This window comes from Aulonocara stuartgranti, assembly GCF_965226115.1.
Source record: "Aulonocara stuartgranti genome assembly, chromosome: 8".
Lineage (NCBI taxonomy): Eukaryota > Metazoa > Chordata > Actinopteri > Cichliformes > Cichlidae > Aulonocara > Aulonocara stuartgranti.
The window spans coordinates 20,321,386-20,333,348 of record NC_138959.1 but is presented as its reverse complement, the minus strand read 5'-3'; the positions used below and the strand labels follow the sequence as shown (position 1 = coordinate 20,333,348).

The following is an 11,963-nucleotide window of genomic DNA, read 5'->3' as shown; positions in this document are numbered from 1 at the left end:
TAAAGGAAATTCTACGTGGGCTGCTCTTTCACACTCTGCATCCGCATGTTGGCTCAGTTCTGTTAAATAAATAATGACACAGTTAAATATGTCATGTGTTGTTGTTCAGCTCAGGTTTAAGCCCTGGCGTGGACTGGATATTTTCTCATTATGGCGACATATAAACCTAGGAATTGAAACAGCCTTTGCTTTCTTTTCACCATGACTTTAGATCTAATATACCAAGATTTTAAAAACAGATTTTACTACAGGGTTCAGTCTCAACATCGGATTCCAGTGCTAGTTTGGGTCCACTCTCTTTTATGAATGAGCACACTGACACATAAACAGAACATGAGAATTTATTTGCTTAATTTAGAGCAGAACATAGAAACAGTGACAGCGGTCAGTAGCTTGGGCAGTCTTGCCAGGACTTTTTCATTCTTGTCAAAATAACAATCACTGTTATTAAGAAGGGACTGAAAAAGAGCGAGAAGGACATTTAGGAGGAGAAAGCCAGTAAGCACCTGACAAATGTGCCATAATTTCAGCAACCATTGCTGCTGCTGAAACTGATGGTATTTTCTGCTGCCATCATGGTGTGATGTGCGAAAGCTGATAGCGTCAACACGCCTAAAGCAGCAGCAGGTGAGTTCTGTTCCTTGCTGCTAAACTCTTTCACTATGACAGCCAAGGTGCATCCAAAAACAGCACCGGCTTTGAGAATAGCAGGTGATGATGAAGAACAAAATTGCTAAATTTGATCCAACAAAATGTAAATGATTTTAACAGCAAACGCAAGAGCTGATTATAAGACATTCAACAGTTTAACCCCTTGAAATCTTGAAATCGCCAAAAGATGAATCTCTCAAGAAAACATTGCAGTTTTTCAGCTTAATAAAGAAAAACAAAAGTCGACTTTCTGACTTTTATACATTCTGTCTCTCAGGCCACAATATCAAACGTCAGTGGTAAACTTGATTATAGACTGACCAGCCACTTTATTAGGTATACCTTGCTAGTACTGGGTTATGGTACCCTTGGATTGTTTTTATAGCTTTGTAGCAAAGATTCAGCAAGGTGCTGGTCCATAGTTACATGATAGCATCACACACTTGCTGCAGATATGCAGGTTGCACATCCATGATGTGAATCTGCCATTCCACCACATCCTAAAGGTTGTTATATTGAATTGAGATCTGGGGACCATACAGTGAAGTCATTCAATATTCAAGAAACTAGTGACGTGGTGCAGAGGCAGCCACCACCACCAGCAGTCTGAACCACTGATACAGGAGAATTCAAGACTCATCAAACCAGGCCACATTTTTCAGGTCTTCAGTTGTTCAATTTTGGTGAGCCCTTCTGCGTTATAGCTTCAGTTTCTGGTTTGTAGGTGACAGGAGTGGCACCCAGTGTGGTCTTCTGCTGCTGTAGTACATCTGCTTCACCATGTGAGGTGTTCAGAGATGCCCTTCTGCATACCTTGTTTGTAAAGAGTTGGTTATTTCTGTTTCCTATGAGTTTCTCCTCTGATCTATGACATCAATGAGGCATTTTCATCCAGAGAACTGGTGCACACTGGATATTTTCTGGATAGTAGTGTCAAAATATCCCAGCATATCAGCAGCTTCTGAAGTACCACCTTGTCTGGCACTGACAACCATATAACGTTCAAAGTAGCTTCAATTACCTTTCTTTATTATTCTGATACTGAGTTTGAACTTTAGCAGGTTGTCTAGTGTGCCCAAAAGCACTGAGTTTCTGCCATGTGATTGGCTGATTAGGTCATTTTCTGCCAACTGTTGGTCTTTCACCTCATCAGGCCCCAATCAACCGACTTCTTCAAAACACACACATGCTAAGTGCAGTTTTTGACTTCTTGATTTCAGCTATTTAGCACTTGATCAGATGTACCTAATGATGTGGCTGGCAAGTGTATATTGAGTGAGTTCATAATTCCCTGCTAACACAGAAGAAGTTGCATGTAGATAATAAGCTTCCAGCTGCATTGTTTCCATGTAGTCAGAACGAAATAATGTCCATCATAAATCCACAAGGAACACTTTGAAATTGGTCATAGTGTTATTAACTCCTATGGCACGCTCACATGATGTAGTACTGCTAATTTTGTGACATTAATGGGAAGGAAGCATATTTTCAGCTTTTTATGATATCCCTGGTTCCTTTATTTTCATAAAACAATCTTTACCTAAACAAAATAATGCAAGATATGCATTTTTAAAAATCTCTGTGTTCACAAAAGAAAAAGAAAACACACTCCAAGTACGAGTCTCGGGTACAGTCTTTCTCTGTTTCTACAGGCAGCTATTTGAAACCTTGTCACTCTCGTCTCCTAATAACCTCAGTCAGTAGTACCATGCATGACTTCACCCACCTAGAGGGTGACATCACTTCTAATGGTGACTGCGTCTGCCTCAAATGGCACCCTGTGTCACTTGACCTAATGAGTGAACGGTACCATTACATGCCCACACTACAACTTTACTGGCTTGCTCATGTAATACTTGTTTTTAGTGGTTAAAAGGCAAAAAAGATATAGATGGAATGATGAATATACATAAAAGGATGTCATGTCATGTTACGTTATGTCATACTAATAACTAAATCTGTGAAAACATGAAGTGTTCATTAACACTAATTGTTAAAATCCTCACTCAAAACACTGTTCACTTCATTGAGATTCTCTTGGCCTAATATATACATATGCAGTCCTCTCTTTGTTCACCTAGCTATGTGAGCCTCTCTCAATAATGCTCTTTGCAAAAGGAAAAAGAATAACAGTGATTTAGATTCACATTAAGCACTTAATGCCAACAATGAGATGAGCTAGGACTCAGGTTTGGACTAATATTGGTTTGTATTAATACTCCCAGAGGGCTGAGCTGCTCAGGCAGAGTCCATCTCCCTTAAGAGTGCCTCCCTGGTCTCCACGCAGGTATTTGCCATTCTTGCCACGGATGGCGAGACGGCCGTGCTCAAGGAGCTCCAGAGTGAAATCCTCAGGGGCCTCGCCATCTGAACACACCAGCCCGGCACTGTTAACGTACCAGAACCGGCCATCAGCACCTGCAGGGGTTTAAAGTAAATACACCAAAGTCAGACAGAGTAGACAAATTGCAGTAAACAAGCAAATTAGAGGAAAACTAAGCAACCTGGCTTTTTCCAGAAGTATGTTTGATGTATGTGCTGACCTTTAATATGGTAGGCTCCATTGCTGAATTGCACAGTGAAAATGTCATAGACAGATCTGCTGGCATCCAGTGTGTTCGAGTTTCTGTGGTGGCAGATGAATCCATTCTCTCCTCTAAGGATAAGCATGGGTCGGTTGATGAGTTTCAGAGTGAACTGTTCATCATCCCCTGGCAAAAGTCAACATAGTAATGATCAGAAAAAAGAGAGGTAAGAGCCACCTCTTAATTACCAAAGAAAGGGGTTATAATATAAAGGAGTGTCCCCTACCGATGGAGTCACTGACAGCGACTAACTGGCCGTTTTTCTTGGTACAGATGTATTTGCCATTGCTGGCTTTTAGTGCCACCTTGTGGCCAAGCCACTCCACTGAGAACATGGTGTTTGCTGACCTGTGGTGGAAAAGATTTCACACTTTTTTGAAGTTCGGTGTTTTGGATAATGTGTAAAATAAAACGAAAATTGCCTAAATTTGCTGGGATCATTCCTTCATAACAGTTATTTATCATTCTATGTGATTCACCTGTTTGCTATCTCATGCACTCATTTGACCATCCCTCTTATGTTAACCCTTGCATCTTAATTATCAGTTGCAATGAGTCAAATTTATGTAACGTAAAATGTCCAACTGACTCGTTTTCAATGATAAATTCATTAATTTTTCTCTATACAACATATAAAAGTCTTCTCTTACAATTCAGTTGCAGTACACTGGACGCCTCCATGAGCCACCAGAGCCCAGCAGTTCCCTTGGCTGGTGCGGAACGTACACTTCTTGGTTTCCTTGTCAATCTCCATCTGAAACGTCTCCATGTCTGTCTCATCTTCCTGATTGGCTGCAAGGCTCACTCCTGGGAGAGACGAAATAAACACATGCTGTCACTGTTACTTTGCTTTAAGCTGGAAAATGTGAGGTGTTTTTAGTGTTATAGAAACACTGTGATTAAAAATGAAGTCGCACTGATTTGTTTAGCTTGGTCTACAAAAGATCTTGTAATTATATCTGATCCTGTTATTTTTAAAAAATCTTTTAAACTGCACTCTTTATCCCACGTGTCGTCCTCGAATATCTTCCTGAGGGTAAATACATTTTCAGTGATTGCAGCTCTGGATGCAGTTATGAAAAGAGCATACAGGAAATGGAGAAACAAAATAATTATGCCAAGGCAGGAAGATGCTTCTTAAAGTGAAAGTGTTATCAGCTGTTTTAGAGACACAACACTCTCACCGTGAGGCTTTGTGTTGATTACACCAAGACCACTTAACACCTGAACAAAAATCTCACTTGTGACTGAAAAACACTTTATTAAAATCTCTATTATTATTTTAGTATTTCTATTATTTACACGTGAAACAGAAACAGCTGTGACAAACTCTTGCTTGGGTACTTTGTCTTCTAGGTTCAAAGGCAAACAGGCTTTACAATTAATCCTCTGTTATTTACTGAATGTAACCCATTAGTTTTAAGTAGATAATTTGCTTCTTGTCTATACATATTTTAGTTATTTTGTTGATTGCCACATTTTAACACTGTCCTGAACGCAGAGAGGAAGACAATAGTTTGCCACAAACTGCAAGACAGCTTGCAGAGGGCTAAGCCTAAATTAGATGCATTCCCGAGTATTCTCAATACATTTTCCTAATCCTTTAACAACACTAATCTGCATGCCTCTTATCTCTTCCTGTTCTATTCCCTGGTCATCATTCTCCACCTTCATCCCTTCCCCGATCTTTTCCTGCGTACCCCCTGACCCCCCTCAAGCCCCACCTCCCACCCTCACCCCACCTTTGGCCCTGTCAGTCTGCCCTCCTCACAGCAGGGCTCTGATATAATCAGCTTTCGAGTGCTACCCGTCCAATCCCTCAATCCCCTCAATAAAAGAATAAAGGAAAAACAGGAAGAGACCAGAGGATTTTATGGTCCACACTTAGCAGGATGTGCAGATAATTACCAAAACCTCTCAAAACTCAAACTGAAGGAAGCACGGATGATAAAGCAGAGGGATAACATGGTAAAAATGCAAAAGAACCAATGGCACCGTTTAGTTATAAATAAACTACACTAGTGGGTTACAATAACTTGCTAGGGTCCATAATGAGTATCTATGCTTAGACCTCTGAGGGTATAAGGTCCAGCTTTTTTAACTGTTCCCAGAATTTGATCTAATGTGTGCTTTCAGTTCCTGTGGTCCTTTTCTTTGGAACAAGCTTCCCCCTGACCTGAGGTCAAATAGAACTGTATCTACATGCAAAAGAGGAAAACAAGAGGAAATAAGTCAGACTACACTAGAAGTGTCTTTGATACTAACCACTGTGGGTTAGTATGTAACATGCATGCACAAATTAATGTTTGACACTGAATTTTCCACCTAGGACCATGTTGTACATTGTCACTGAATGAGTTACTAATTTGCTGAGCTGTTAACCTTGTGAAGCAATGGCTTGAATCTGAGACAAGGAGCATAGCAATGACTGATTCTCTTCCAACTCTTAAGAAGACACATAAGATAGTACAAGAGTTCTACTTTACCCCGTTAACTCATTTCGTGGTAGTATCAGCCACCTCAAAAATGATCCCTTTAACTGCTAGCTGCCTGCTCAACTAATTTGAGTCACAGAACTGTAACTCTGTTTATTGTATTGGTGTTTTTGGGGCCTGCTCTAAGATTACTTGTACAAATAGGCTGTGCAATTTTTTTTGCCCCATTAGGTGAACAAAATTCAATTATTTTATTTGTATGTAAGCACCAACTAGCAGCTGGCCGTGTTTGCACATTCAAACTGTGCTCTTTACTTATGTAGCTAGCTAACCAAGCTAGCTAGCATTAGCTGATAACTTGGTGCTTCACCCTCTCCTCAAATAAGCTAATAAGCTAACAAGCGTCTGTGTCCAAAAAAACAAAAGGGCAGTGACCAAAATCTTAGGGCTGAGGTTTCAGCTGAGACTCCAGCCGTGGGTGAGGTCAGTAAGTTATAAAAAGAAAAATGTAGCAGTAGCAGTGAGTAGTTTGTAAGTGTTTGCTGCCAAGATGCTGTCATCTATGTAAACTATGGGTGACTGTGGTAAACTGCTAGCAACCAAAGCAATAACAAGGAGGTTTTTGTGCAGCAATGAATACGTCTTTGTGACCTTGTAACTGCTCATTATGATCAAGACATCAAGTGGTTAAAGGTTAATAATGGATGCATGTAAATAACTTTGGCATACTCCAAGACAGATAAACATTCAGCATGTGTGAGAGGCCCGATGACAAATTTTTTGTTGCTTCACTCTACAGCTAATTTCAAATCTCACTGTTGGAAGGAGAAAAGGGGGCTGACACGTGACAAAGATGTCATGGTTACTGAGCCACTGGGATGCTTTAATCACATCTTATTCACACCCGATAAACGTGGCATCATGAAGTCTTACAACTGGTGAAATTATCATTGATCTTAAGTGCATTTGAAGCATAATTTTTAGCCCTTCCACTCTTCAGCTATGCCTGGGGGCCTATCACTCCCATTCTCTCTCATCCCAACTCAATGTCATGCTTTGTCTACCTATTCCATGTGCCCATTTCACACTAATTCAACCCAGAAATGATCTTCACACAGGGCTCAGCTGGGACCTCACAGCTGCTATTTGATAGATGAGAGAAAGGGAGGCAGAGGAAGGAGAGAAGGATGAAGGAAGAGAAAGAAAAGAAGAACAGATAGGGAGGGAGATTAGATATACTGAAATCCAAGCCAGCAATCTGAGGATAAGAAGTGAGATGTTGTCATCAAACAACAAGCACAGCACACACATATCAGTACACTCTCAGGTGTATCTGGAGGACAAACAGGTAGATTCAGTAGTGCATTATTTTGGATCAGACCCCAGAACCAGCTCCACTTCCTGATGTTGTCTTACAGAGCCTGCAAGTGGAGCAGGCCTAACTAATCCATCAACGATAGATGGCTCTGGCGTCAATTATTAATGGTAAGCTGATGCTACTATCCCCATGTCCCTTATTTCTCTCTCTCTCTAAATTCTTCATCCTTTACAACTGCATTTCACTCCAATTATTTTTTCGGCTTATCTGTTACTGAGCTCTGCACGCCTGATCATGTATACGGTATGTGTGCTTTTATGTGTCTGTGGACCTGAAAAGTTTGTGAAAATTTGGACTGTCATCTCCTTTTCACATTCAGGGCAGAGCGGGCCCCTTGTGCCCGAGGAAACGTGATGAGAGGTTTGATAACAGATCTGTATGACACATTAAAACATGCACACTTGTAAACTATATACAAGGAAAAGCACAAACACACACTTGCTTCAGTGTTTGATGCTGGTTAAGAATTTATCTGATTCACTCACCTTCCACTGAAACCCTACAAAAAAAGCAATATGACCTGTCACAATGGCATAGCTTGCTAAATAGAGCATATTTACTCTGTCTTTGATTTTTCTTTCCAGTAGCATATAGAGGTTGACTCAGGCTGAGGTTAACAGGTTAGATTAACTGGTTAGAGCGGGATTCGGTGGGGGACAAGTTTTGGCCGCAGGTATGAGGAAGCTTGGGTTTCTGAAAGCAGACTCCCCTCCCACCCTTGCCTTCCAGGAACAGGGGCCAACTTCATCAATAATTCAACACACCTCATCTCACCACTCGCCGCAGTAGGATGGTATGGTAGTGAGTGGGCGAGTGTCTCAAAGAAAGATAAAGCTTTTGTTTGTGCGGGACAAGCGTAGGAAGGGGAAGGAGAGAACAGATACAAAGTATGCTGCAAAAAGTATCCTTGCATGCATGCATGTGATGTGCTACATATATGTGTTTAGGGTTTAACCATTTTCTTCCTTTCCCTTTAACCAATCAGTTTTCAATGCTTTGGTTCCTGCTTGCAGCCCCCACTGCTAACCAGGAACAATGAGTGGTGGGGAGATTCAATTACAGCACCCAGGCCTGAAGTAACTCAACCCTGCAGACAAGAATCTGCAGCCTGTGGATGGCTGTCATGACCAAGTATGCTGACAAGGACTGGGGGGTGTATGCTAATCTGCCCCAAATCCAGTTTCAAATCAGACCAGCAAGCCCTTTGGACCATCAGCAATTGAAACTCTGTGCAAGTCCCTCCTAATGCAAGTGCATTTGTAGTCACATGTAATGTAACCCTCACAATTATAGTTTTTGTAGTTTTTCTGCTGCGCTAAACAAAGCCTAATGTCGACGTCAATGAGGAGCAGGTGTAATCCATCAGTACAGTAGTGTGGTGTCGTGCCTGCGCGCTGATCAAATAACTCCCCTCCAACAGCCCGATCACAAGACTGAAGAGTAAATACATAATACAGTATCAACAGAGCATTACTCTGCAGTATATTGGTTACAGGCAGCTGTTTCAGTAAGCTCAAGGGGTAAAAGCGTGTTAACAACATTGCCCAACAAAGCCAGAAGGTACATTTGAGAAGGATTGAGAAGGGATTTTCGAAAAGAGCTCTATTTGTAATAGATTATTTAGTGAAAGAAAATGAAAACAAAGGGCCCTTTTTCTGAACATTTCACAATGAGGTATCTGATATTTTAGGAGTATGGAACCATCTTTTTTATTCTTAATACATAAAAAGTGATTGCAAGTTGTTCTTGAGAAGTCTGCTTCTGTTATTCTCCTTGAAATGTATGCACATTAAGTCTGTTATTTAAATAAAATAACTTATTAGTTTAGGCTCGATACTGATGTAGGCCAGCGGCCATGAACACAAATGACGTGCTTGTCTCAGGTCTCAACGATGGGGCTGATAGTCTCCCATATCAGCCCCAGCAATCTTGTTTTCTTTGAGACATGCAGCCACGTACTGTGTTGTTGATGCAACTTGATGTGCAGACTACATTACCCATAATTACCATGCATCCCTTATCGGCTGTCAATTTCTCCTTCATTATGTATGCACATAGGTCTGTGTCTGTCAGCAAAAGCTTGTGTGACCACTCTCGATGGCACCTAAGGTCAGCCTTTGTCCATTTAATCAGACATGTGGGATTCTTTAGGGTACTAGCAAGCTGCCAGGGGAGCAATTTGTGTGTGTGTGTATTGCAAGGATTTAGGATAAAATCTAATTCGCTAGAATATCCTGTCCCTCTGATATTTCTGTGTTTTCCTACCTTGTCTTATGGAGACATATCGCCCATTGGCTGCTGTCAGAACTACTTGAGGGTGACTCTCCTCCAGGTCAAATAGTTCATCTTTGCCTGGTTTCGAGCATCGTCCGGACCTCAGGGTCCCTGTAGGACCCATGGGAGACAAATACTTCCCCTCACAGTCTTTGAAGGCCAGCTTCCCACACTTCAGCTCCAACGTGTACGCTGTGGCCCTCCCGCTCTCCATTAGGAGCTTTCCATCATTGCCGAGGAACCGGCTGTCACAGGTCTTTAGGCAATACTTTCCTTCCTGGTAAACAAGGGTCAGGAGCGCTGCCACACCCCAGGGAATGTTCAGATGCACAGCAATTTCCCCATCCTCCATAGAGAGGTGGGCATAACGCTTACGGGCCACAGACAGCAGGTTAGCCTGGGGATGCAGAGCCAGGTGCACTGCCCACAGCTCTGCATCTGTGATCACCTGGGCAAAGCAGGACAGGTAGTCCCGAGAGCCGCCGAAGAAGCGGAGGTACTGCTCAGACTGCAGCGCCCAGCGGCCATCTGACTGAGCCACGATGAGGAAGCGACAGTCTGAATTGTGGCCATCTGCCTCACAGGTGACTTTGCCGTCCTTGTTGGAGGCCAGGTAGCGTCCCAGGTGACTGCGTAAATAGACCACCTGGCTGTCCTGGGAGTCCTGCTCTAAAGTCCATATCTGCTTTTTCTTCAGACTGGGAGCTGACGCATTCACCTAAGAAGCACGAAAAGGTATCACTTGAAAATCTTGCATATACTGATCCAACAGCAAAGCATCACCAGCAGAAATGCAAATCGACACCTTATAGTTTGTCACTCTTATTGTATTTTTATACCTTAAAGCCAAAGGACTCAGCAGTAAGGTAGCGACCCTCGTGATTGATCAGACCAAACTGCAGCTTCAAAGGACGGTTCCCATTTGTGGGCATTTTCACCTGTGGAATTGGAAGAGCAAGAAGAGAGAAGAGTGGAAAGGGAGAAACAAGTTAGCGATGAAGGGGGAAGAAACTTAATTTGAGGTAAAACTGAACACAGAAATAATGGAGGACTAGTGGGTTTTAAAAGTGGAATGGTAGGTGGTGATGTCACGAGGATGATGAAATATTAAAGTTGCAAAGGCAGGAAATCAATTCATTAAGGTACAGTATATAAAGCACTTCCAAGACCACAAATTCCTTCCCCCGCCCATGGCGTCATTACACATTTTTCCAGCCACAGCCTCCTAATTTACTTACTGTGGTTTTGTGGCTTTCCCTCTGCAGTTCCTACGGCTCTAATTCCAGCTCCCAGATTTAAGAGGCTTCTTTCACCGAGCGTCCTATTGTAATTCTTTTTCTTTTTGCTCTTGCCGGCTCTCACATTCGGTTGATCGGGTCTCCCGGCTCGCCTCCACTGCCGCTACTATTCTCCCTAATCAGGTTAGAGGCAGCAAAGACTTGAGTCAACCTTGATCTCTCTTCAGTCCGGTGTCAACCCCTCTTTCTCTGTAGACTAATTTTGCTGTGGACTGCTTATCTCTGCTTCTACAGCCTACCCTCGCCCTCTCTCTCTTGTGCTGAACAGTGCTCTCTTGTCCGGCTTAACTCTTGTTCTTGCATGACTTGTTATTCACCCTGAAGGCTCAATCACTTGTTCCCCCCTCTTACTAAACTTCTCTGGGGTTTTGCATTTGCTCCTCCTTTGGCTGCTTTGCCAACTATCTTTAGATCAGTCACATCAAGTACTCTGACCTTCTTCTTCTTCACCTTCCTCGAAGTCTGGGGTTCCTTTTCTTTCTTTTCGTCAAAAAAAAAAAAAAAATCAGGCACAGGTTTGATCAGCGAAGGATAACATCCTCCACAGTCATACTAATTTTATGGTAGAGGATTGAAGAAGTCCTTCACTCTTTCCCTAAACTTAAGCGGTCCATCGCAACTGAACTCAGCAACAAAAGGTGCTCGACTCTGTAATCTTAAGCCTCTCTCTGTCGCTTTTTCCTCCCATCCTCTCCTTCTCTCTCACCGCCTTTCTCTAACCTGCCATGTGTGTAATCCTGCCTTTCTCTGCCTCTGCACCTTATTCCGAGCTCAGCACTTCACCTTTTTCTGTGACGCATAAAGAGGAGCAAGTAGAAACAATGCAAACAAAATATACACACACACAGCCCCGTGTAACCAGAGCACTCCCTGTGCCTTTGGAGTAGTTGCCTGAGTGCAGCTCTCCTTACCTGGCCGTGCTCGGCTTTAGTTACACTCCTTCTCTGATTGCAAGCTCTCTGGGTCAGTCCTTGTGGGAACTATGTCTGAGAGGCAGGGGGAGTCGGACTTTACAACTGAATTTAGGAAAGGAGATGGCGGGCATTAGAAAGGCAACAATAACAAGCTAATCAACATATGGGGTTTTGAATGAATGTGTTTGTGTGTGTGTGGCATAAGCACCTGCAATTGTGTGTGTGTGTGCAATCAAGCTTGCCAATCAGCCTATTGTAAGTCTTCTTTGCGGAGTAAACAGACGTGTCTGTTCCCGAATCCATCTAATCCTCAACCCAATCATCCCAACCTGGCTAATCTACTGACACAACCCCTCCCCAGTCCCTTAACCCCCCCTCCACACACACACACACACACGCACGCACGCACACTGCCCATTCTGCTTGTC

At 42.7% G+C, this 11,963-nt stretch overlaps 1 protein-coding gene across 1 annotated transcript; it reads right to left on the bottom strand.

Annotated features, from left to right (window-relative positions):
• Positions 1 to 323: 323 nt before the first annotated feature.
• On the bottom strand, positions 324 to 11,453 carry fscn2b (fascin actin-bundling protein 2b, retinal). Its single transcript, XM_082545318.1, has 7 exons — positions 10,562 to 11,453; positions 10,163 to 10,261; positions 9,315 to 10,041; positions 3,887 to 4,043; positions 3,463 to 3,584; positions 3,195 to 3,362; positions 324 to 3,069 (listed from the first exon to the last, which is right to left on the bottom strand). The coding sequence occupies exons 2-7, from the start codon at positions 10,253 to 10,255 to the stop codon at positions 2,864 to 2,866; spliced, it is 1,473 nt and encodes a 490-aa protein (XP_082401444.1). The 5' UTR covers positions 10,256 to 10,261; positions 10,562 to 11,453; the 3' UTR covers positions 324 to 2,863.
• Positions 11,454 to 11,963: the final 510 nt, after the last annotated feature.